A 26,907-nucleotide genomic window follows, 5' to 3' on the forward strand; every position below is an offset into this window, starting at 1 on the left:
GACCTTGCAGTGTACACAGGACCAAACTGTTTTTACCATGTACCCTACGTGTGCTCTAGCCCTGCAGCACCAAGGCTATAACCTGGTTTAGGGACTCAACACAAGTACTCCTTTTCTTTTAACTAAAATAGGTCTTGTTCTCTGTCTGCACTGCAAGACTGAGGGTATGTCTACACTACGAAATTAGGTCGAATTTATAGAATTCGATTTTTTAGAAATCAGTTTTATATATTCAAGTGTGTGTGTCCCCACAGAAAATGCTCTAAGTGCATTAAGTGCATTAACTCGGCGGAAGCTTCCACAGTACCGAGGCTAGAGTCGACTTCCGGAGCGTTGCACTGTGGGTAGCTATCCCACAGTTCCCGCAGTCTCCGCTGCCCATTGGAATTCTGCGTTGAGATCCCAATGCCTGATGGGGCTAAAACATTGTCGTGGGTGGTTCTGGGTACATATCGTCAGGCCCCCGTTCCCTCCCTCCCTCTGTGAAAGCAAGGGCAGACAATCGTTTCGCGCCTTTTTTCCTGAGTTACCTGTGCAGACACCATACCACGGCAAGCATGGAGCCTGCTCAGCTCACTTTCACCGTATGTCTCCTGGGTGCTGGCAGACGCGGTACTGCATTGCTACACAGCAGCAGCAACGCCTTGCCTTGTGGCAGCAGATGGTGCAATAGGACTGGTAGCCGTCATAGTCATGTCCGAGGTGGTCCTGGTCGCCTGTGTGAGGTCGATCAGGAGCGCCTGGGCAGACAGAATCATAGAATCATAGAATATCAGGGTTGGAAGGGACCTCAGGAGGTCATCTAGTCCAACCCCCTGCTCAAAGCAGGACCAATCCCCAATTAAATCATCCCAGTTAGGGCTTTGTCAAGCCTGACCTTAAAAACTTCTAAGGAAGGAGATTCTACCACCTCCCTAGGTAACGCATTCCAGTGTTTCACCACCCTCCTAGTGAAGAAGTTTTTCCTAATATCCAACCTAAACCTCCCCCACTGCAACTTGAGACCATTACTCCTTGTCCTGTCCTCTTCTACCACTGAGAATAGTCTAGAACCATCCTCTCTGGAACCACCTCTCAGGTAGTTGAAAGCAGCTATCAAATCCCCTCTCATTCTTCTCTTCTGCAGACTAAACAATCCCAGTTCCCTCAGCCTCTCCTCATAAGTCATGTGTTCCAGACCCCTAATCATTTTTGTTGCCCTTTGCTGGACTCTCTCCAATTTATCCACATCCTTCTTGTAGTGCGGGGCCCAAAACTGGACACAGTATTCCAGATGAGGCCTCACCAATGTAGAATAGAGGGGATTTGATTGATAGAGGGGAACGATCACGTCCCTTGATCTGCTCGCTATGCCCCTACTTATACATCCCAAAATGCCATTGGCCTTCTTGGCAACAAGGGCACACCGCTGACTCATATCCAGCTTCTCGTCCACTGTCACCCCTAGGTCCTTTTCCGCAGAACTGCTGCCTAGCCATTCGGTCCTTAGTCTGTAGCTGTGCATTGGGTTCTTCCATCCTAAGTGCAGGACCCTGCACTTATCCTTATTGAACCTCATCAGATTTCTTTTGGCCCAATCCTCCAATTTGTCTAGGTCCCTCTGTATCCTATCCCTGCCCTCCAGCGTATCAACCACTCCTCCCAGTTTAGTATCATCCGCAAATTTGCTGAGAGTGCAATCCACACCATCCTCCAGATCATTTATGAAGATATTGAACAAAACCGGCCCCAGGACCGACCCCTGGGGCACTCCACTTGACACCGGCTGCCAACTAGACATGGAGCCATTGATCACTACCCATTGAGCCCGACAATCTAGCCAACTTTCTACCCACCTTAGAGTGCATTCATCCAGCCCGTACTTCTTTAACTTGCTGACAAGAATACTGTGGGAGACCGTGTCAAAAGCTTTGCTAAAGTCAAGAAACAATACATCCACTGCTTTCCCTTCATCCACAGAACCAGTAATCTCATCATAGAAGGCGATTAGATTAGTCAGGCATGACCTTCCCTTGGTGAATCCATGCTGACTGTTCCTGATCACTTTCCTCTCATGTAAGTGCTTCAGGATTGATTCCTTGAGGACCTGCTCCATGATTTTTCCGGGGACTGAGGTGAGGCTGACTGGCCTGTAGTTCCCAGGATCCTCCTCCTTCCCTTTTTTAAAGATTGGCACTACATTAGCCTTTTTCCAGTCATCTGGGACTTCCCCCGTTCACCACGAGTTTTCAAAGATAATGGCCAATGGCTCTGCAATCGCAGCCGCCAGTTCCTTTAGCACTCTCGGATACAACTCGTCCTGCATGGGTGCAGGGACTAAAGTTGGAGTGACTTGATCAAGTCATTCTCTTTAGTCCAGCAGTCAGTCCTATTGAACCATCTTATGGTGAGCAGGCAGGCGATACGGATTGCTAGCAGTACTATTGCATCATCTTCTGCCGGGCAGCCATGAGATGTGGATGGCATGCAGTCCTTCTGCACCATCTGCTGCCAGCCAAAGATGTAAAAGATAGATGGAGTGGATCAAAACAAGAAATAGACCAGATTTCTTTTGTACTCATTTGCAAACCCGTCCCCCGTCTAGGGGACTCATTCCTCTAGGTCACACTGCAGTCACTCACAGAGAAGGTGCAGCGAGGTAAATCTAGCCATGTATCAATCAGAGGCCAGACTAACCTCCTTGTTCCAATAAGAACAATAACTTAGGTGCACCATTTCTTATTGGAACCCTCCGTGAAGTCTGCCTGAAATACTCATTGATGTAAAGCCACCCCTTTGTTGATTTTAGCTCCCTGAAGCCAACCCTGTAAGCCGTGTCGTCAGTCGCCCCCCCGTGTCAGAGCAACGGCAAACAATCGTGCATCTGAGTTGAGAGTGCTGTCCAGAGCAGTCACAATGGAGCACTCTGATGGGGCTAAAACATTGTCGCGGATGGTTCTGGGTACATATCGTCAGGCCCCCATTCCCTCCCTCCCTCTGTGAAAGCAAGGGTAGACAATCGTTTCGCGCCTTTTTTCCTGAGTTACCTGTGCAGACACCGTACCACGGCAAGCATGGAGCCCGCTCAGGTAACCGTCACCATATGTCTCCTGGGTGCTGGCAGATGTGGTACTGCATTGCTACACAGCAGCATCAACCCATTGCCTTGTGGCAGCAGACGGTACAATACGACTGGTAGCCGTCATCGTCTTGTCCGAGGTGCTCCTGGCCACGTTGGCTGGGAGCGCCTGGGCAGACATGGGCGCAGGGACTAAAGTTGGAGTGACTTGATCAGGTCATTCTCTTTAGTCCTGCCAGCAGTCGTATTGAACCATCTTATGGTGAGCAGGCAGGCAATACAGATTGCTAGCAGTCCTACTGCACCATCTTCTGCCAGGCAGGCAAGAGATGAGGATGGCTAGCAGTCCTACTGGACTGTCCTCTGCCGAGCAGCCATGAGATGTGGATGGCTTGCAGTCCTTCTGCACCGTCTGCTGCCAGCCAAAGATGTAAAAGATAGATGGAGTGGATCAAAACAAGAAATAGACCAGATTTCTTTTGTACTCATTTGCAAACCCGCCCCCCGTCTAGGGGACTCATTCCTCTAGGTCACACTGCAGTCACTCACAGAGAAGGTGCAGCGAGGTAAATCTAGCCATGTATCAATCAGAGGCCAGACTAACCTGCTTGTTCCAATAAGAACAATTACTTAGGTGCACCATTTCTTATTGGAACCCTCCATGAAGTCCTGCCTTAAATACTCCTTGATGTAAAGCCACCCCCTTTGTTGATTTTAATTCCCTGTAAGCCAACCCTGTAAGCCATGTCGTCAGTCACCCATCCCTCCGTCAGAGCAACAGCAGACAATCGTTCCGCACCTTTTTTCTGTGTGGATGCCATACCAAGGCAAGTATGGAGGCCGCTCAGCTCACTTTGGCAATTAGGAGCACATTAAACACCATACGCATTATCCAGCAGTATATGCAGCACCAGAACCTGGCAGAGTGATACCGGGCGAGTAGGCGACGTCAGCGCGGTCGCGTGAGTGATCAGGACATGGACACAGATTTCTCTGAAAGCATGGGGCCTGGCAATGCATGCATCATGGTGCTAATGGGGCAGGTTCATGCTGTGGAACGCTGATTCTGGGCTCGGGAAACAAGCACAGACTGGTGGGACCGCATGGTGTTGCAGGTCTGGGACGATTCCCAGTGGCTGCAAAACTTTCGCATGCGTAAGGGCACTTTCATGGAACTTCGTGACTTGCTTTCCCCTGCCCTGAAGCGCATGAATACCAAGATGAGAGCAGCCCTCACAGTTGAGAAGCGAGTGGCAATAGCCCTGTGGAAGCTTGCAATGCCAGACAGCTACTGGTCAGTTGGGAATCAATTTGGAGTGGGCAAATCTACTGTTGGGGCTGCTGTGATGCAAGTAGCCCACGCAATCAAAGATCTGCTGATATCCAGGGTAGTGACCCTGGGAAATGTGCAGGTCATAGTGGATGGCTTTGCTGCAATGGGATTCCCTAACTGTGGTGGGGCCATAGACGGAACCCATATCCCTATCTTGGCACCGGAGCACCAAGCCTGTGAGTACATAAACCGCAAGCGGTGCTTTTCAATAGTGCTGCAAGCTCTGGTGGATCACAAGGGACGTTTCACCAACAACAACGTGGGATGGCCGGGAAAGGTACATGACGCTCGCATCTTCAGGAACTCTGGTCTGTTTCAAAAGCTGCAGGAAGGGACTTTATTCCCAGACCAGAAAATAACTGTTGGGGATGTTGAAATGCCTATAGTTATCCTTGGGGACCCAGCCTACCCCTTAATGCCCTGGCTCATGAAGCCGTACACAGGCACCCTGGACAGTAGTCAGGAACTGTTCAACTACAGGCTGAGCAAGTGCAGAATGGTGGTAGAATGTGCATTTGGACGTTTAAAGGCGCGCTGGTGCAGTTTACTGACTCGCTTAGACCTCAGCGAAACCAATATTGCCACTGTTATTACTGCTTGCTGTGTGCTCCACAATATTTGTGAGAGTAAGGGGGAGATGTTTATGGTGGGGTGGGAGGTTGAGGCAAATCGCCTGGCTGCTGGTTACGCGCAGCCAGACACCAGGGCAGTTAGAAGAGCACAGGAGGGCGCGGTACGCATCAGAGAAGATTTGAAAACCAGTTTCATGACTGTCCAGGCTACGGTGTGAAAGTTCTCTTTGTTTCTCCTTGATGAAATCCCCCACCCCTTGGTTCACTCTACTTCCCTGTAAGCTACCCACCCTCCTCTCCTCCCTTCGATCACCGCTTGCAGAGGCAATAAAGTCATTGTTGCTTCACATTCATGCATTCTTTATTCATTCATCACACAAATAGGGGGATGACTACCAAGGTAGCCCAGGAGGGGTGGTGGAGGAGGGAAGGAAAATGCCACACAGCACTTTAAAAGTTTACAAGTTTAAAATTTATTGAATGCCAGCCTTCTTTTTTTTGGGCAATCCTCTGTGGCGGAGTGGCTGGTTGGCCGGTGGGGCCCCCCCCCCATTCTTGGGCGTCTGGCTGTGGAGGCTATGGAACTTGGGGAGGAGGGCGGTTGGTTACACAGGGGCTGTAGTGGCAGTCTGTGCTCCAGCTGCCTTTGCTGCAGCTCAACCATACACTGGAGCATACTGGTTTGATCCTCCAGCAGCCTCAGCATTGAATCCTGCCTCCTCTCATCACGCTGCTGCCACATTTGAGCTTCAGCCCTGTCTTCAGCCCGCCACTTACTCTCTTCAGCCCGCCAGCTCTCCTCCCGGTCATTTTGTGCTTTCCTGCACTCTGACATTATTTTCCTCCACGCATTCGTCTGTGCTCTCTCAGTGTGGGAGGACATCATGAGCCCAGAGAACATTTCATCACGAGTGCAGTTTTTTTTCTTTCTAATCTTCACTAGCCTCTGGGAAGGAGAAGATCCTGTGATCATTGAAACACATGCAGCTGGTGGAGAAAAAAAAAGGGACAGCGGTATTTAAAAAGACACATTTTATAAAACAGTGGCTACACTCTTTCAGGGTAAACCTTGCTGTTAACATTACATACATAACACATGTACTTTCGTTACAAGGTCGCATTTTGCCTCCCCCCACCGCGTGGCTACCCCCTCAATCCTCCCCCCTCCCCGTGGCTAACAGCGGGGAACGTTTCTGTTCAGCCACAGGCAAACAGCCCAGCAGGAATGGGCTCCTCTGAGTGTCCCCTGAAGAGAAGCACCCTATTTCAACCAGGTGACCATGAATAATATCTCACTCTCCTGAGGATAACACAGAGAGATAAAGAACGGATGTTGTTTGAATGCCAGCAAACATACACTGCAATGCTTTGTTGTACAATTATTCCCGAGTACGTGTTACTGGCCTGGAGTGGTAAAGTGTCCTACCATGAAGGACGCAATAAGGCTGCCCTCCCCAGAAACCTTTTGCAAAGGCTTTGGGAGTACATCCAGGAGAGCCGCGAATGCCAGGGCAAATTAATCCTTTCACATGCTTCTTTTAAACCATGTATAGTATTTTAAAAGGTACACTCACCGGAGGTCCCTTCTCCGCCTGCCGGGTCCAGGAGGCAGCCTTGGGTGGGTTTGGGGGGTACTGGCTCCAGGTCCAGGGTGAGAAACTGTTCCTGGCTGTTGAGAAAACCGGTTTCTCCGCTTGCTTGCTGTGAGATATCTTCAACCTCATCATCATCATCTTCTTCTTCGTCCCCAAAACCTGCTTCCGTGTTGCCTCCATCTCCATTGAAGGAGTCAAACAACACGGGTGAGGTAGTGGTGGCTGAACCCCCTAAAATGGCATGCAGCTCATCATAGAAGCAGCATGTTTGGGGCTCTGACCCGGAGCGGCCGTTCGCCTCTCTGGTTTTCTGGTAGGCTTGCCTCAGCTCCTTAAGTTTCACACGGCACTACTTCGGGTCCCTGTTATGGCCTCCGTCATTCACGCCCTGGGAGATTTTGACAAAGGTTTTGGCATTTCGAAAACTGGAATGGAGTTCTGATAGCACGGATTCCTCTCCCCATACAGCGATCAGATCCCATACCTCCCGTTCAGTCCATGCTGGAGCTCTTTTGCGATTCTGGGACTCCATCATGGTCACCTCTGCTGATGAGCTCTGCATGGTCACCTGCAGCTTGCCACGCTGGCCAAACAGGAAATGAGACTCAAAAGTTCGCGGTTCTTTTCCTGTCTACCTGGCCAGTGCATCTGAGTTGAGAGTGCTGTCCAGAGCGGTCACAATGGAGCACTCTGGGATAGCTCCCGGAGGCCAATACTGTCGAATTGTGTCCAGAGTACCCCAAATTCGACCCGGCAAGGCCAATTTAAGTGCTAATCCACTTGTCAGGGGTGGAGTAAGGAAATCGATTTTAAGAGCCCTTTAAGTCGAAATAAAGGGCTTCATCGTGTGGACGGGTGCAGGTTTACATCGATTTAACGCTGCTAAATTCAACCTAAAGTCCTAGTGTAGACCAGGGCTGAGGCATGTTTTAACTGTATCATGGGATGTAATTGGGTCTTCTTATGCTGCCCCTCTATAACTGAGTGAAATTTACTCTATGGGAATAAAAAGAATGTGAACACAGTCAAAGCACATCAACATGGCATTGCTAACACAAGTGGGTTTTTGACAATTGAAGTATGTGAAACTGGCTAGTCAGTTGAGTTTCTGCTGAACATAGCATAGGGTAGCCAAACCCCCCTCAAGTGATATGTGACTTTAGGACCCAAGTTAGCAAAGCATTTAAGTACTTGCTGAACTTTTATGAACAGGGATGGACTTAAGCATGTGCTCAAAGTTAAGCTTGTCCTTATGAGTTTTGATGACTTGTTAATGTATGTACCTTACAGTATACACTCCTTGTAATGAGTAATATAATCTCTCTGTAATATTCCCTACTGCGCTTTAACACAGTACTGTTTCAAAAGCATGACATTAAAGCAGTAGCTCTCAACCTTTCCAGACTACTGTACCCCTTTCATAAGTCTGATTTGTCTTGTGTACCCCAAGTTTCACCTCACTTACAAACTACTTGCTTATAAAATCAGACATAAAAATACAAAAGTGTCACAGCACACTATTACTGAAAAATTGCTTACTTTCTCATTTTTACCATATAATTATAAAATAAATCAATTGGAATATAAATATTGAATTTACATTTCAGTGTATAGTATATAGAGCAGTATAAACAAGTCATTGTCTGTATGAAATTTTAGTTTGTACTGACTTTGCTAGTGCTTTTTATGTAGCCTGTTGTAAAACTAGGCAAATACCTAGATGAGTTGACGTACCGCATGGAAGACGTCTGCATACTCCCAGGGGTATGCATATCCTTGGTCGAGAACCACTGTGTTAAAGCACGCTCGGGAACCTTTAGTGCATGCCAACAGGGTCTGCATGGATCAATCAATGTGCAATGCATTAGTACACTTCAAAAATCACACTCCTGTAGTCCACTCTACTTCTTTGTGCAGACAAACCCTTAGATACAAGTAACCATTTCCAGTTCTTTTCTGGTGTTAATAGGATATACACCTTTTTTTTTTAAAATAGTATCAGGAATGTTTTGTCAGTGTTCATTGGTTAAAACCTAAAATCAGAAGCCCTAGAGGGACCTCAGGAGGTCAACTAGTCTACATGTCTGTTCTGAGGCAGGGTTAAGTATTATGTGACAGAGATGTGATGCATAAAGGCCTCCCAAAGTTTCAAATATTGATACACCAAGCTGATTAATGTTGTTTCACTTGTACAGAACGAGACTGCAAGCTGAACACTTGCCTGCACAATTCTACATGCTGTTCTGAATCAGTATTTTATGTCATAACTAGTGAACTGAAAGTTCCATTTCGTGTTACGATATGTTCTCATTTTGCTCCTGCTAGATCTTCTTCTGACCCACACCCAGAATGGCTCAGACTTTCAAACTCTCATTAGAATGTTTTTTTGTAATTGGCATTTATAGTTGAACTCGTTCTATGTTAGCAGCTTTTCCAGATTTGAGATGTCTCCATTTCAAAGATTTGAAAAGCAAGAGTTTAATGGCAATTCCTTTAGCTCATAAAATCAAAAGAGTTGTCTCATTGAGTCTGAGGAAGTGCTGCTGAGGTCTGATTTTTCATAATTCATCCCAATTTTTCTGTTATATTTTTGAGTGAATTTAATGTACCTGAAGGATATCAGATTGATGGCTCTGGATCATGAAGTCTTGTATTACAGAAGAGCTGTGTTGTGGGCAGCAGTCCTGCAAACTTCCCCACAGTACCCCATTAGCTTGCCTTAACTCTGTTATGTAGACATCACCTTCATGGATGAGGGAATAGTTCTCTGGGCCCACTCAGCCCTTGGGCTCTCTTGAAAATGCCATTAAGGGGAACAACAGTGATAACAGTTTTCCATTGTGAAAACTTGTGCTCAAGAAACTGACTGACCCCACCCCACTCACTGCAAATAGATCATCAAACAGCTTTTACTAGTGATAACTTCTAGCAAACATTGGCATAGGCCAGATTTAAACCAGCGTGTTAGAGGTGAAAGACTCTATATGTAATTGTCAAAAATAATAGAAATCAGTGGATGCTAAAACCCTGCAAATTCCAAGGCCCTGGGTCTCCCTGTGGATTTCCCCCAGACTTTGAGGTTTTGTACAAAATCTAAACTTTCTTAAATAAAATCAACTAGCTTTTCTTGTTCTGAACATTACCTCCCAATAACATTGCATTAGTTACCTTCTGATGGGTAATACACAAATTACACTGTGTAAAGTCAATGACAATTTTGCTGTTGGATTCAAAAGATATATTATGAGCCTGAAAGAGAAGAAGTTCAGCGTGATGGGATGTTAGATCAAATGCTTAATTAGGGTAATTTTTAATACTAGCATTTCACTACTACTTGGAGCAGAAATGCGCAGCTAATGTGCTAAACCTGGCAACATTGATCTCTGGAAAAAGGCTGCATATTTTAAATATGCAAATAATCAGATATTTGGGAGGCTTTAAATACTTATTTCTCCCCGGTAGTACAACCAGACAACTCCATTCAGGGGAATTTCTCAATTTTGTGGAAATGTGCTGAAAAAAATTCCAGCCATTTGCTATTTTGTTGCAAATGTCAGTATATCAGCTTCCCTTTTTTATCAGTCCCTGCCTCTGCCCCCTACATCACTCTTCTTCCCAGAAATTAAGGACCTCCTGCACCCTGACCCACCAATATTTGGTTTTAGGAAGAAAGGGAAGTAGTTGATAGTAGTTATGCCATTCTGTTAAGGAACATGATCTCAGTGACCGTCACACAGCTCACATATTGAGTCAAATACTTAAATGAGAAATCTTTGCCACACCAAGCTCATGACTAATGCCAAGGCAGACATCTGTTCGCACAATTTTTGCAATACATAATTTTTAATTTCCATCAAATTTAGAAACACCAGTCTCCTTGGAAACTATTGGAGAGCTAAATTAACAGTAAACAATTTATTCTGAGTGGTTTGCCAACTTCTTTTCACAAGTAGGTATAATGATCCCCTGTGCTTGGGCTGAAAGCAGGATTTGAACCTGGACCTTCAGTGTTAAAAACAAACTTTTCCCACTAGCTATTAAGCAGCATTTGTAGTAGACTCCTCCACCTATGTAGATCAGCCACTGGAGGGGAACAAAGACTCATGCTCATCTAGCGTGGGTTACACAAAGAACTAGATGCCTTCCTTGTTCCTACCTATACAAGATTGCTTAACAGCAAGTGGAGGCTAACAACCCTGCACTAAGAAAAGGAGTACTTGTGGCACCTTAGAGACTAACCAATTTATTTGAGCATGAGCTTTCGTGAGCTACAGCTCACTTCATCGGATGCATACCGTGGAAACTGTAGCAGACTTTATATATACACAGAGAATATGAAAAAATACCTCCTCCCACCCCACTGTCCAGCTGGTAATAACTTATCTAAAGTGATCACCAGGTGGGCCATTTCCAGCACAAATCCAGGTTTTCTCACCCTCCACCCCCCCACACAGATTCACTCTGCATTACCCTGCACTGTGCATTAGGGTTTGCAGCATCAAGCCTATAAAAATGGGGTATGAAAATCATACACCATTCCCTCTACACATGTGGAATGTTTCACTTATATTGATATATGTATAATATTGTGTTGGTTTTTTTGCACTGATATGAGTTGTAAATCATTCTGAACACTGGTCTTTGTATACTCTGCCCACAGTAACATAGTGTGCTCTCTTTATCTGCAATCCATTAAGAGGGAATTTCATATCAGCTTTAGGAAATTGGCACTTTTTTGTCAACCTTACAAAAAGTTGTGAATCTTAAAGCCAAGCAGACAGAGTAATCACAGCTGTGAACCAAAACTGTTGTAGTTTGGTCTGATACTTGTGTTGTTTACATTTTCATGTTGATAAAAGGACTCTGCTCCCACACCCTTTTTTGATGTAGTTTTCTCTGTCTGTAGTGCCAGGACCAAATTCCTCTGGTGATAACGGCATCAGTATTGCCATGATAATGATGGCCTGGGTGGTTATCGCTCTTGTCTTGTTCTTGCTGAGACCAACTAATCTAAGAGGATCCAACATGGCTGGAAAACCGGCCAGTCCACATCATGTAAGTATGTCAGTGTCTTGAAGCACCCTACCTAAAGAATCTAAATAAAATATCTAGATTTAGGAACATTTTTAAAGTACACTACATTATATTCATTAGTTTTTCCCCAAAACTGTTTTCCTATGCTTTCTACTGCTATTTTTTGGTACCACATTAATATTAAAATGTATATGTTCCCTTCTGCAGAAGTCTCTCAGACTAGAAATAATTAAGACTTTTGTTTAAAGTGTGGTTATATTCTGAAAAGTAACTAAAACCAAGATCTCAGTGAATAGATCTGCTCCCTCTGCCTATTTAGAGCCATAACTGCCAATTTTATTGACAAAATTAAGGCTATGTCTACACTGGCACTTTTGTCGTTAAAAGTTTTGTCACTCGGGGGTGTGCAAAAACACTCTCCTGAACGATAAAAGTTTTAGCCATGAAAAGCGCCGGTGTGGACAGCACTTTATCAGCGGGAACCATGCTCCCGGCGAAAGAGCTGCCACCCCTCATTCGGAAAGATTTTATTTTTTCGCTGGGAGAGATAAAGAGCAGCTACGCAGCGCACCGTACAAAGACGCGGCAGCGGCACGCCCACACCATTGTGAAGTGTGCAGTGTAGACACAGTCTAAGTTGTCACTGATTATACTTCTGTGAGACCTGCAGGGCCAACACAGCTAAACCACTCTGCCTTAGGTTGAGCCGCATTCGATTCCTTGTGGTGAACCGTAAACAGAAGTGTTGTGTTTTGATTAGGTAATACCCACTCAAAGCCACAAGATGCACAGCAGTAACCAACGGCCTCAATTTGATCTGCAGAATCTTTATCAAGATGGCAAGAACTGAAATGTGTTTTTAGGATAGTGATTAACTCTTCCCCCCCACCCCCATATCTTTTTTACTTTACACTGAGCACATATGATGTGGAAATAGTTGAGATGATAAACATGATGTAAGGGACCAGGGCATAAACAGTCTGACCTAACAGTCATAAGTGGGGTGAATTCTGCCCATTAGGGCCAGTAGTCACCAGGCAGGAGTTGGAGGGCTCACAAGGGCCAGGCTCCATAAGCAAGAGTCAGGATCAGGCTGGAGTCAGAGATCAAGCAAAGTCTAGCTTTGCCACAGGCCAAACTCTGTGTGGTTACCCAAACAACTTTCTGGGACCAGGGCCAGATTAACTTTTTGTGGGCCCAGTACCAAATATATTTGTGGGCCCCCATGGGGCAAGGTGCAGGGTGGCGGGATGGTCAGTCTCCACAGTGAAGGGCGGGCTGGGGGCAATGAGGCACAGCGTGGTGGGAGCAGCCCCGCTCTGTGCAGCCCAGCAGGAGGGCACTGTTCACGAACCTGCAGCTGCCAGATGCACACTGGCCTACCCAGCCCTGTACTGCCAGCATGCCCCTTCCCCTTGAGGGCAGGCCCAAACCACACCGCCCCCCCTGCCCAGTGCCCCATCCTTATGCCCAGCGCCCCCTCGCCCAGAGACCTCCACCACAGATCTCTATGCCCAGCCCCCACCCCTCCCAGAGACAGGCCACTGGTTGCATGGAGGTGGGAGATTACCCTGCAGCCTCCCCGACCCCATCCTGGGGCAGGGACTCGGCAATGAGGTTGCACCCGACTCTGATACAATGCAAGGGCCAGGCCTGCCCCAGAAACACCCTGAGGTCCTGCCCCCCTGGGCTAGGCATACCTGGTGTGGGTGATCAGGATCAGCCTGGCAGCAGGATCCAAGTGCAGAGGACTTAGTGTGGGGGGATCCAGGTAGGGGTAAGAGAGTTCTCTGTGGGGCAATCTGGGTGCGGGTGGCTCCGTGGGAGATCTGGATGCACAGAGGTTCATTGAGGGGTACCAGGTGTAGGGGCAATGGGACTCTGCAGGGGATCCAGGTGAAGGTGTTTGGGGCTCAGCGGGGGGGGTCTAGGTGCAGGGGAGGTGGGGTTCATTTGGGTGGGGGTCCAGGTGTAGATGGTTGGGGCTCAGTGGGAAGGGTGTCTGGGGGGGCTCATCGGGGTGATACAGATGCAGGGGAGGTGGGACTTGTCAGGGTGAGGGCTTGATGGGTCTGCTTAACAGGGGAGCCCCAGCTTCTGCTAAGGGGATGCCGCATACTGGACTCCAGCTTCACCCCTGCCCTCGCTTCCCCCGTCCTTTCCCTTTCCCATCCCAAGCCCCTTTCCCAATGCTCTATCTCCTCCACATCTCACCCTCTTCCTTCCACCCTGCCTCTTCCCCCCTGGCCCCCACTTCCCCCATCGCCTCCTGTCCCCCATCCTATGTCCTTCCCCACTGCCCCATTTCCCCACTGAAGGGAAAAACAGAATTGTTTGTTATTTAGTTTGAATATTAGAGGAGGATTTCATTCTTTTTATAAGTCATGCTTGGTAGACTAGAATTTCTAAACCAGTGCATTTTTTTCCCTTTTGTACAACCAGGGACAAGAACCACCAGCCCCACCCGTGGATTAGACCTTCTAATGCTGGAAATGCTCGACTGCTAAAACCTTGCACGACCAAATGAACGAAAGTGACCAGAGTACTAAATCCCATTTAATACTATTTTCCTTTTGCATTTACATAAAGCAGGATGATATTATTTTGGTATGGAACAGCTAGGAGCTATTTCACTTTTAAGTTAATTCTTGCTTTATATATTATTACCATTCCTAGTAGGTGATATTGAATAAACAATAAGGAGCTGCAGGGGGTGGAGTTTTGGTTGTTGTTTTACTGTGGACATTCTAGTCATTCTCTTTTTGTTACAATGATTACAATATATAATTTCTTTGCAGTGGTCTCTGGCATAATTCAAGGAAAATTTAAATCCTTGTGCATTTATAGTCATTAAAAGTTATTTTTCAGATTAATTCTCTTTTTTCCCTACATATTTTGGAAACTTATTTGCAAACATGAGCATGAGTTTTTTGTAGAAAAAGTGAAATTACTTTACCTTTACCCAGTGATGAGCTGCCAAAATCTTAACAACTGGTTCCCACCTCGAGGGGGGTTGTGGCCTGCCCCCAGCCCCCGTGACTCCTGCTCCATCCAACCCCCCACGTTCCTTGACACCCCCCCCAGACCGCTGCCCCATCCACCCTCCTACCCTGTCCTCTGACTGCCCCCAGAACCGGGCAGGAGGGTCTCGTGGGCCACCGTAGTGGGTGCCCACCCCACCCTGCCCCTAAGAGCCAGAGGGACCTGCCAGGGGGCGAGGTGGGGAGTCCCAGCAGTGCTTACCTGGGGTGGCTCCCAGGAAGCATCTGGCAGGTCCCTCTGGCTCCTAGGGGCAGGGTAGCATAGCTAGCGGGGAGCAGGGGCAGTGGCCACTCCCCCAACTGATCACATCAAAAGTGGTGCCTTAGGCACCGACTCCATGGGTGCTCCGGGGCTGGAGCCCCCACGAGGAGAATTTGGTGGGTGCAGAGCACCCACTGGCAGCCCCGCACCTGGCCCCAGCTCACCTCCGCTCTGCCTCCTCTCCTGAACGCACCGCCCCGCTCTGCTTCTCCAACCCCCGGCTTTCCGCGAGTCAGCTGTTCGTGCGGGAAGCTGGGGATGGGCTAAGAAGCAAACGGTGGCTTCACGCTCAGGCCCAGGGAGGTGGAGGCAAAGCGGAGGTGAGCTGGGCAGGGGGCGTGAGGAGGGCCGCCTGTGCCACAGCAGGTAACCCAGGGACGAGGGGAACCTCTCCCCGCCCCAGCTCACCTCCACCTCCCTGGGCCTGAGCGCGAAGCCGCTGCTTGCTTCTCAGCCCTCCCAGGCTTCCCGCGTCAACAGCTGATTCGCGGGAAGCTGGAGGGGGGGTGGAGAAGCAGAGCGGGGCGGCGCGTTCAGGGGTGGAGGCAGAGGCGGAGTGGAGGTGAGGTGAGCTGGGGCCAGGCGGGGAGAGCACCCACTGAATTTTCCCCATGGGTGCTTCAGCCCCAGAGCACCCACGGAGTCGGTGCCTAAGGCACCACTTTTGGCTGGTTGTTAAATTTAGAAGCCCTTGTAGAACCAGCTGTCCCTCGTGGGCCAACCGGTTCTAAAAGGGCTTCTAAATTTAACAGCCGGTTCCAGCGAACTGGTGTGAATCGGCTGCAGCTCACCACTGCCTTTACCTTGCTGTTCAGAGCAGCTTTAACTCTTTGGACCTCCAACATAGTTTTTAGGGCTGTTGCAAAAGCATGGATCATCTGCTGTAATGAATGTACATCTATGTGTGTGGGCATGAGAATGTGTCTGAAAATTATCACAATCAAAAGCTTGTCTTATGTGTAAGGAATTTACACAAAAGATTATTATCACCAAAATGAAATTAAATACATTCACCAATAAGTGAGCTGTCTAATTCAATGTATTTTTAAAGACAACTAAAACCTGGGCAACTAAATATTAAATTCTAAAAGAGAATTGTTTACAAACTTTACAAAAAGAAAAATCTACTGACACGTATCCATTACAATTTTCTGTCCTGAGTATAATCTTATAATAATCAATATCTTAAATTTTTTGCTGCAACACGTAACAAGATAAAAACGTTATCAACCAGTCATTAGCTTCAGAAAGTTATTTTCACTTACTTACAATTTGATTTTTACCTATATATTGTCATAATCCTTACCCTTTTGATTCTTACCTATTCGTTGTTGGATTGTTCAATACAGAAATTGCAGGTGAAGATCTATGGCATATATTTTCCCTTTAATGTTGCTGTGTGTGTGTGCATCTTCCGTTGGAACTAGTGACAGTGACTTTTTTTAAACATACATTAAAGAATTTAAGAACATTTTAAAGACGTACAGAAAAGTGACATTGTATATTTTTCTTATCAATTTGAAAAATTAATGGGAATAATGTAAAGGACAGTTTTGTGTGACCAGATGGCTATGGAGCTACTTTCCACAAAAGTAGGGAGAACAAATATGCGGAGAATTAATGGCCTAATCCTGCAACCTTTTACTCGCATGAGAACGCCTTACTTTTGCAAGTAGCAAAGGGGCTATTCATGTGAGTAATGATTTGCATAACTGGGCCGTGGAAAAATACTACATTGGATCCCTTTGTTATCAGAGATAGGCTTGTCCTCCTCAGGGTAAATGGCAGGTCAGCCAAATTGTCTTGTAAACATACAGTACAGACCCGAGAAAATGCTTTTATAATTTGATGTATGTAACTGTGCCACTGAGCTTCTTTGTAGCAGTGTGCTGTGTAATACAGCACCTATAGATAGGGAGCATTAGTAAAATAATAATATTGGGCCAAATTCTCTGTTAACCTGATGCAACCTTACAGAAGAGAATGGGATTGCAACAGTGTAATCGAGAGAATTTGTCCCAATATGACTGATGGCAGTATGGGCCACAAACACTGTGTAAGAACATTACTGGGATACACTATCCAACTACTAGTTTTTGCCTTCCTAGTACATCTTTGGAATAACATTTTGAACTGCGTAGGTAATGTGATATCTTTTTATGGAACCAATAAAAAATACTTACATGGCCTACCATACCTGCGTTTTTTTCCCCCAAGAATCAATGGCCAGGGCCATCCCTAGGAGAGTGTGGGGCCCAGGGCGGAAGTGACGAATCCCTCACTTCCGGGACCAACCGTCACTTTCGGGACTGACTGCGCTGGCCAATTGTGCTGGTCCACGGGGCCCCCCAAAGCGCAGGGCCCAGAGTGGTTGCCCCAATTCGCCATACCCTAGGGACAGCTCTGTCAATGGCCAAAAGTCTTCAAACTTGGGTGCATTAAGTTAGAAGCCTAACTCCATATGTAAGCACCTAACTGGAAGGGGCTTCATTTCAGAGATACTGAGCAACTCCAGCTCCTGTTGAAGTCAATGGGACTTGCAGGTGCTCAGCACCTCTGAAGATCAGACCACTTCTATTTAGATGCCCTAATATGTATATAGAAGGCATGCTTTGTGCACCCTGCTTTGAGATTTTGGCCAATATATAGCCATAGATGTTTGTACATTGTAATCCGAGAAATTTTTAATTGTGTTCTGTGTTGAATCAACGTTTTTTTTTTCTTAAAATTCTGCTAGTCAAAATGTTGTCCGAACACTTTTATACATATATAATTTCCTTATGTAAATTGCTATTTAAAATTTTCTGTGTGAAAGAAAAGCAGTGGAAATATTGTATAGCAAAATGTTTTGCTATGTAGCCAGGCCACTATCCCATGCCAACATGTATGCCTTTTAAATTCTGAGATATTCTCTCCAGTATGTAAACTTCAGACCAATAATACTGCTTAAAGTAAAAGTAGCTATTATAAGGCTGTATTTTGCCACTTTTATTTATGTTATTTTACTCAACAAGTAGCTCCATTGTAATTAGTTTGACTATTGTCAGAGAATGTTCTAGCTGCAGCATCGTTAATAAGGGTGGCAGAATCTAGCCCATAATAATAATTTGTGATGAAATAACTGCATCGTGATTACAAAACTGAACACTGTACATTTTAAGAGGAACCCCTTGGAAGAGATTAGAAGGATGTAAAGTTTAAGACCATGATCAATTTTATATTAAAGGTTTGAGGCTCAGCTAATAAGAGAGAAGTTGTAGCAATTAAAGAAATAAAGAAGAGAGTTTATGTTTATACCTTCGTTTATAACTTTGTTAAAATAATAGTATTTTAGCATCTGCTTAACACAATTATTATATTCTGAAATGAAAAATCATGTGTGTTCATATAGTGTCTGCAGTAATGTTGCCTTGTAACGTTTACCTAAAGATGAAAAATGATAATGTGATGTACCTGATGTAAATTGGTGGTTTAAAATGTCTGAATCATGCCAAACAAAAATCATGTCTGTGCCATTTGAGGTTTACTATTAATCTTCTACTGAGTATTTGGAACTGGGATAAAGGGCTTGTACTATGCACTTTTTATTGACAAATAAATTTCAAATCTTAGTAACCTTTTGTTCTTGTCTGAATTTCTTGATAGAATCACAATTGCACCAATCTAAGAACAACTTTGACTAATTTTAAAGCTCATCTCAAATGATCTACCAGTTAAAAAAATAATCAACCAACAAATAACAACACACGATTAGATTGTTAATAAGGGCTAATTACAAAAAATGGCATTGTCGTGCATGGATTCTAACTTTTGATATGAGCGCAGACCTATATGCAACCCAAGCTAGTCAGAATAAATGGTGGCAAGTTCAGAGGTTTAAGATACTTTGAGGACCAAGACATGGATTTCCCCTCTGCCCTTTGCATTGGAACCTTTGGCCCAGAAAGTTAGAAATAACACAATAGAAGGAATAACAATAGCAAAGACACAAAATAAAATTGTTACAGTAGAACCCCAGACTTACGAACAACTTGGGAATGAAAGTTGTTTGTAACTCTGAAATGTTCGTAACTCTGAACAAAACGTTATAGTTGTTCTTTCAAAAGTTTACAACTGAACATTGTCTTAATACAGCTTTGAAACTTCACTATGCAGAAGAAAAATGCTACTTTCCCCTCATTTTTTAGTAGTTTACATTTAACATAGTACTGTCTAGTATTTGCTTTTTTGGCGGTGGCGAGGTGGGGGTCCTCTGGTGCTGCCTGATTGTGTACTTCCGGTTCTAAATGAGGTGTGTAGTTGACTGGTGAGTTCGTAACTCTGGTGTTCGTAACTTTGAGGTTCTACTGTATAAGTATATTGTCACGTTATTTAAAATCAAAATCTGTTAACTCAGGGGTTCAACACTTTTTCCATCCATGGTTTACTGGAGTGCGCCACTCAAATCCCACAATTCTAAGTGGCTACACTGGATTGTGGGATTTAGGTAAATACAGCCAGAATCTGTGTCGTCATTTTTAGGATGCTGCATGGACTGGGGGAATGTAGGTGGGGCTGGCTGGTGAGAGACTGATACAAGTGTTTTTTCCCTTTCTGCCCATACAGAATTCAGCTTCAGGGTAGTACCATTTCCTCCAGAGCTGAGCACTGAGGGAAAAGTGGAGTGCTGAGGAGATGCTATGGGCTGGGTGGAGCAAAGGGTGTAGCTGCAGGAGGTAATGACCTGCTCCATTCCCCTGCTTTCTCAGTTTTTGTTGGGTCTTACTAATTACAGGATGTTGGTGCTTTTCTTCTCCCACTAGCAATAGGGTGCGAAATGGTAAGTGATCATTGCCTTACCACTGGGGCAGCTCACACCCCACTAGTCAAGAATTCCTGTACTACCTCACCCTAGGAGATAACAAAGGAAATCAAAAATCCAGGAGGGTATTAAGCAATAATTAAACAGAGAGAGGCAATAAATATCCCAGAATGAGAAACAAATTTTGATTTAAACACATGATAAACTAATTTAAAGATTTCAGAGTGCTACTTCCAGACAATTTAGAAATGCTCTGTGATCTTGATTTTGAACCCCTCATATGTCCTCTCAAAAGATTGACAGTTGGAAAAAATGCAGTTTATCTTCAAAAGACAGAACATCAGCTATAAAAATAAATGCACTTCCTTAACTATATTTCCAGTTCCAAATTTTACACATAAGCATACATGATAAAATGATTGCAGATGTATCAAATAGCATTATAAAAATAATTTGGAAGCAAACAAGGAAAACCACAGAGTTCAACTTACTAAGTTAAACAGATCAGAAGGAGGTTTTCCAGCTCCTAATACTGGATCAGTTGTCAAGCCTGCCAAATAAAGCCCTGGTAGCCTGGTCTTTCTCAAAACCAGAAAAATGTTGGATCCTGTTAGAACAGATAGAATGTTCAGGAGAAATGTATCAAATCTTTGCCATGGTCAATAAAACAGATTGCCTTCAAACATATCCAATAATACTACATTTATAGGAACTATGCTGTGTGTGTTTGACAAAGCATAACCTTTTTTCTATTCTCACTAACTTCAACAGTAAACAACCCAAAATTTAACCCACAGAAAAGATAAGGTCACTTTGAAGAACAGGAAAGCTCTTGTCTTGGGCCAGATCCACACTTGGTGGAAATCAACATGACTCGATTAACTTCAAGGGACCTATTTCACTTTACACCAGCTGACAATCTGGCCTAATTATATAAAAAAGATAAATTCATGACCTTGCAAAGAATGTACAATAAATTTCATTGACCAACACTTCCTGTGTCAATAAATAAAATAAAAATGGGTCAGATCCCGGTACCTGCACCAACCCCATTGTAATGACTATATCTAATTACAATCTGTTTCCTATTACATTGCAGTTCCCTTTAACAGCTACAACTCTTACTGCTAGACAAACAGAATGGGCAAAGGCATAAAGAATTTGTATAAATATTTCATTTATTTACTAATTATCCCAATTAACAGGATACATTCTTGTTCTTAAGGAAACGTGTATTATAAAATGTTTTATGTAATGCTGGTTCAGAGTAGAGCAGCCATTCACCATCAAGAATGACATGCAGCTAGTTTATAAAACAAGCCTACTACATTTACAGCTTCTATTATATCCTCAAGGTTCAAGTGATGACAGTTGGATCATTATTGTATTTTGTGCTTAGGAATGTTCAAAAAAAGCAAAGCAATATGCTACTACTGTTATGCTGCTTTCAAAGCCATTTCTTTTGTTTTTTAAAACCTCTTCAGGGTTACTGTTTTCCCCTAGCACAGAGATGAACAGAAATATTTAATGTAAGATCAGATATTAAAGATAGCAAAGTGTGCTCAGTAAGCAGATTATTTTTTAAAAATTCTTTATGGAGGGTCACAGCCATTAGCTGAATTTAAAAAAAAAAAAAAAAAAAAAACCAACCCAGACACGAGGTAAATCACAGAGAAGCTGCAGAATTCCATTTAACAATGAACCTTGTGGGCAGATGGAAAAATTGTGCACTGAAAAATGGCAAGAAAGATATCCAAAGAAGCTCTCTCAGGGGCTGGGCACTACACCAAGAGCTGTATTTACTGTAACATGTTTTTGTACATGAAATAGAGATTACAAGTTGCTTTGTGCTTAAGAATAAGTTATACTTTATGCCTTTACATTTGGTTAAGGTATTTTACCATGTATTAGATACGAAGTCTGAAATTCAAAATGGCGTGCCTGCAAAACAACAGCTCGACTCCATCTTTGATTAGCTTCTCGTTGAAGTTTTCGTGCCGTTTTGGAACTTTGGCAGGAAAGGCAGCCAACGTCAAGGTCAGCCTAGAACTGGTTCAGACAGGTTCCAGCCACAGCTGGTCCAGGTTCCAGCAGAACCCACTGGTTTTACCTCAGAACTTTGGTGCACTTGTGCCTATATAAACTCTGAGCACTGGCTGCCTAGCTGCTGTCCGTCCTAGAGGCAGCCACGGTACTGTTGTATTTGTGCGGCGACATGGACCAGAAGATCAGTGTAGCGAGGCGGTGTGGTTCCCCACCCCCCCATGGAGGGACGAGCCCCTTCGGACACCAAAGTGGACGGTGCCAGTGGAACCTGCACCCGCCCCCCAGAGGTCAGGGCGCAGGACAGGAAGTACAAAAGCCCCAGAGCTCACTAGATCCCCAGCCACCAGAGAAGCCAGATCCCTGTGGCCTAGCTCCCGGTTGGGAGACTCCTGCAACTAGCGACCGACCCGAGGACTGGCCAGACCAGCCGAGGCCTGATGCCGACCAGACCCCGGAGAAGCTGTTAAGCCTGCCCGTGGCAAGTTAACTCAGAGGAGCTGCCAAGCCTACCGCTCGCCGGGTACCCTGAGGAGCCCACGGTGCTTGATTCCTTGGAGGACACCGTCCCGACGCAGGTACCGCTAGAGGGGGAGGTAGGAAGTAGCCCAGGGGCAGCTGACCCCAGTCTGGCTGCAGCACACCCAGAGCCAATGTCAGTGTGTTGCGGCCAGGATCCCCACTGACACAGCAGCGGGCCTTCTGCCACTGCTAGGGCCCCGGGCTGGGATGCAGTGGAGTGGGTGGGCCTGCATCCCCCCTGCCACCCAACGTGTGGGTGGCAGTCTCCCCATCTCCCAGGCCCTTTGGAGCCAGGACCTGGGCTTGTTGAACTTAACTGTTTGCTCAGCCCCTGCCTGAGGGCCTGAGCCATAAACTCTGTACTGCCCCGCCCTGACCCAGGGCCTGGCCTTGTTGTTGCTTACTTGTCTACACAGCCCCTGCCTAAGGACCTTAGCCAGTGACTCTGTACTGACCCCGCCCCTGGGCCTCCTGAACTCATTTGTTTCCTCAGCCCCTTCCTGACGGCCTGAGCCGCAGACTCTTTGCCGCCCGCCCTAGCCCAGGGCCTCGGCTTATTGCTTAATGGTTTGCTCCATCCCTGTCCAAGGACCGGAGTGTGGGGCTCGCTACTACCTGCCAACCGGGTGTGCGTAGCCCTTGTTTTGCATCTACTGCTGCCATGGCGCGAGACCCCGCAGCCAGACTAGTTCCCCGACAGAACCAGACGGACGTAGCCCCAGAGAGGGATGAGCTCCGGCCGAACCACTCTACAATCAGAAAATAAAGGAAAGGAAGACATCAGCGTTAAGAACTGTAACTGTGCTTACCTATCTCTGAACCCTACATCATTTTCAGAGAAAGGGATAGAGGTTGTGTTGATTGCTCACCCTCGGTGGTCAGAGAGCCAGGCCTCTCTTTAGCATCCGCAGATCCTGTTGATCTCCATTTAAGAAGCGGTTGAGACCCAGGGTCCATCAGTTGCCTGTGACAACAGTGTCATACCATTTACTGCCTATCAACACCTAAAAACGGTGTAGTATCTGGGATATTTTTGTTTTGGGTATATTTACTTATTGCCAAGGTACTTACTTGGATAGGGCCTGGGTTTTAAATTCAAACAGTCAAACCACATCTCACTGTTTCTTATTAAGTTTATTTGTTTAAATAAAAACTGTTGTCTGTTTACTTTATTCTTCTTCTCTTCTCCTTTCTTTATCCATTTACACCACAGGATAGGGAGGTACACTATCTATCACCCAAGAGTTAGAATGGAAAGATACCGGATAAAGGTCCAAGATCCTGCTAATTAGCTGCAAGGTATAGCTGGCCTATACCGTCCTCTCCAATACAGTTAACATTACAGGGTTAACATTATCGCATCTAAATCTGCAGTTTTCCTTGTAGAGAGGGAAAAATCGGGCTTCGTCAGCCAAACCAGTTATTCATGCAATTTGGTTTTCCATGATATGGGGGTACCTGTCATGGAGACCATAAGTGCGTAAAGACTTCATTCTAATCTGTTTTTGTGCTGGATTTGTTAAGCCTGCAAATGGGCCTAGCATTGTTACCACTTTGTTCAACTGTAATCCAGCGGAGACATACTAGTAAATCCTTTAGCAGAGGACCATCTTTTTATTATGTGTTTATACACTGGTCCATGACAGAGGCTCCTAGATGCTAGATGCTCCTAGGTGCTACCACAATAAATAGCAATATGTTGTACTTTAAACTTTCCAGACACCATGGCACGATCATGGGTGGCATGTGAACCACCCATTTGGGGAGGCTAGCCCCCGTCCCTGCCCCTTCTGCCTGAGGCCCCGTCCCTCCCACCTCCTCCCCCGCTGGAGCCCCAAGCCCCCCACCACATCTGGAGGAGCCCTGCCCCAGCTGCCCCAGGATGCTGCTTCCCAGTCCTAACCCTGGGCTGCCCCGGCCAGCCTGCCTGAGTGCCCCTAACCAGCCTGCCTGAGTGCCCCCAGCCCTGGAGTGCCAGGCCAGCCCACCCACCCCCAGAGTGCTGGGCAGCCTCAGTGCCCAGCCATGGAGCGCTGGGCACCCAATTGCTCCCTAACCCCGGAGCACTGGACGGACCAAATGCCAGGCAGCCCGAGCACCAGCCCCAGACCCTGCAGTCCCAGCTGCAGGTTGGCCCGCTCCAGCTCCCGCCCACTTTGGAGAAGAAGAGTAGCCTGGACTGGGGCCCCAGGGGAACAGCAGGGGACAGGAGGGGGCCTCGTCATGGAGCATGGGTGGAGCCATGCCTGGCATTTCAGGAGGCTTAACCTCCTCTGTCCTGCAGTACCCGCTGTAACCGTGCCTTTGGGGGTCACAACTGAGAATACCTAATTCAGGACAAACTGCTGAGAAATAGGATGGACACACCCCAAAACTAGAGGTTATTCTCCCATGAGATATACCGAAACAGCAACAAAAGTAAACTTCTGTTTCACCACACTGGCTAACAAGAAGTCATAAAAGCAGTTTCCTCAGGTATTCCAGTCCTTGTATCACCCCAAAAACACTGGATTTAAAGATGAGTGATTCTTTACAACCAGTCTCATAAAAAAAAAAGGTTCTTCTGATCCCAAAGGACCAGCCAAACACCCTGGTCAATGTATAACTCAGATCTTACCCAAAAATCATGCTGATGCCAATCCTTTAGTATCTAAAATCTAAAGGTTTATTTATAGAAAGAAAGAAAGAAAGAAAGAAAGAAAGAAAGAAAGAAAGAAAGAAAGAAAGAAAGAAAGAAAGAAAGAAAGAAAGAAAGAAAGAAAGAAAGAAAGGTGAGAGTTAAAACTGCTTCAAGGAATCACATACATTAATTGCAAAGTTCTTAGTTCAGGCTTGTAGCAGTGATAGAATAAACTGCTGGCTTAAGTCAAGTCTCTGGCTGCTTCCAAATCATTGGAAGGACTTCAGTCCCTTGGTTAGAATGCTCCCATTAGTATAAGTCCACAGTCCAGAGGCGTGAGCAGGAAAGAGGCAAAATGGAGGTGTTTCCAGGGCCTTTTATAACTTCTGACATGTGGAGGGAAACCCATTGTTTCACACAAAGCCCTCAGCACAGCTAGTGGAAAATTACAAGTAAAAGATTAGAGTTTGGAGTCATGTGGGCAAGTCACATGTCCATGCCCGATTTCACTTAGTCATTGCAGGAAGCCATTACCTATACATCAGATGGAACGTCCACAGGAAAGTCCACTCAGTGTAGTTGGGCGTTTCTCATGGTCCCTTGTGAGTTAAGTGTCCTTTTGATGGGCCACTCAATTTGAGTAGTCCCTCCAAGATGTGCTGGCTAACTACCTTGTGGGAGTTACCCCAGAAGCAACCATTTGAAATCCAGGTATAGAGCCAATACTCTCGATCCCAAAGGACCAAGCCCCAGACCCAGGTCAATATACAAATCAGATCTTACCCACAAATCAAGCTGTTGCCAATCCTTTAGAATCTAAAATCTAAAGGTTTATTCAAAAAAGGAAAAAGATATAAATGAGAGCAAGAATCGGTTAAATGGAATCAATTACATACAGTAATGGCAAAGTTCTTGGTTCAGGCTTGTAGCAGTGACAGAATAAACTTCAGGTTCAAATCAAGCCTCGAGTACACCCACAGCTGGGATGGGTCATCAGTCCTTTGTGTAGAGCTTCCGTTTGTAGCACAGTCCCTCCAGAGGTATGAAGCAGGATTGAAGACAAGATGGAGGAGCTGCAGCAGCTTTTTATAGTCTCTTGCCATGTGGTCTCTGCTTTCTCTGTCCCAAAGACAAGCTTTCCATCACATGGTATGGAAAAACCTCAGAGTTCTGTCCATAGGCATGTCACTGCATACCTTGCTGAGTCAAAAGGTGTATCTGCCTTCTCTCAATGGGTCAGTTGTATAGCTGATGGTCCATCAAGCAGGCTAGGCAGAGCTTACACCAACTTGTTTGGGGTGTCACCCAGAAGCATAGCATAAGTTTGAAATACAGACAGTATAGAGCCAATATTCATAACTTCAACTACAAAAATGATACACATATACAGATAGTATAACAACTAGCAAACCATAACCTTGTCTTAGACACCCTATTCGACCCCCTTATACAAGATTTGGTGCCACTATAGGACTTTGGTTGCAACAATGATCTATACGGTCCCAGTTCACATCAATAAAGTCACAAATGGATATCAGTGTTTATTTTTAAACAAATGTCTACATTAATTGATTTAAATGTTCACAGTTGCACATAATTATGGGTTTTAAGCATTTTTTATTTTTATCAATTTAAATGTTCACAGTTGCAGGACATTATCACTTTGCCTATCTCCAGAGGTGGATTAAGATTTATTGGAGCCCTGGGCACAAATAATATTTGGACCCCCCATACCCTGGAGGCTCAGGGGTGCCAGAACTGGGGGCATCCATCTCTCCCCATTTTTAAAAGTGGGAGGACCATGCCTGCCTGCTTTTTAACATGGGCGAAGCCTTGGGCAGATGTGGAGTGGCGGCAGCTGGAGCTGTGCTGATAAAGCTACCCCGCCTTGAAGTGCAGCCCCTGCTAACAGCACCATCCTCCTCTTGGTGGTGGGGGGGGCTCAGATGGACCTTAGTACCCCTACTCACCATGGGGCCCTGCCTCCTGCTTCCGCTTTCCTCCCCAAGGCCTCTAAGAGTTGCTC

At 45.7% G+C, this 26,907-nt stretch overlaps 1 protein-coding gene across 2 annotated transcripts in view; it reads left to right on the forward strand.

Moving 5' to 3' along the window:
* Positions 1-15,578, forward strand: part of SMIM14 (small integral membrane protein 14) — a 69,966-nt gene extending 54,388 nt beyond the window's left edge. For both annotated transcript variants that reach the window (XM_073342254.1, XM_073342253.2), the window contains 2 exons: positions 11,465-11,613; positions 14,035-15,578. In XM_073342254.1, the coding sequence (XP_073198355.1) occupies positions 11,465-11,613; positions 14,035-14,067 (182 nt within the window). In that variant the 3' untranslated portion in view covers positions 14,068-15,578. The remainder of the gene's footprint in view (positions 1-11,464; positions 11,614-14,034) is intronic.
* Positions 15,579-26,907: the final 11,329 nt, after the last annotated feature.

This window comes from Lepidochelys kempii, chromosome 4 (assembly GCF_965140285.1).
Source record: "Lepidochelys kempii isolate rLepKem1 chromosome 4, rLepKem1.hap1, whole genome shotgun sequence".
Lineage (NCBI taxonomy): Eukaryota > Metazoa > Chordata > Testudines > Cheloniidae > Lepidochelys > Lepidochelys kempii.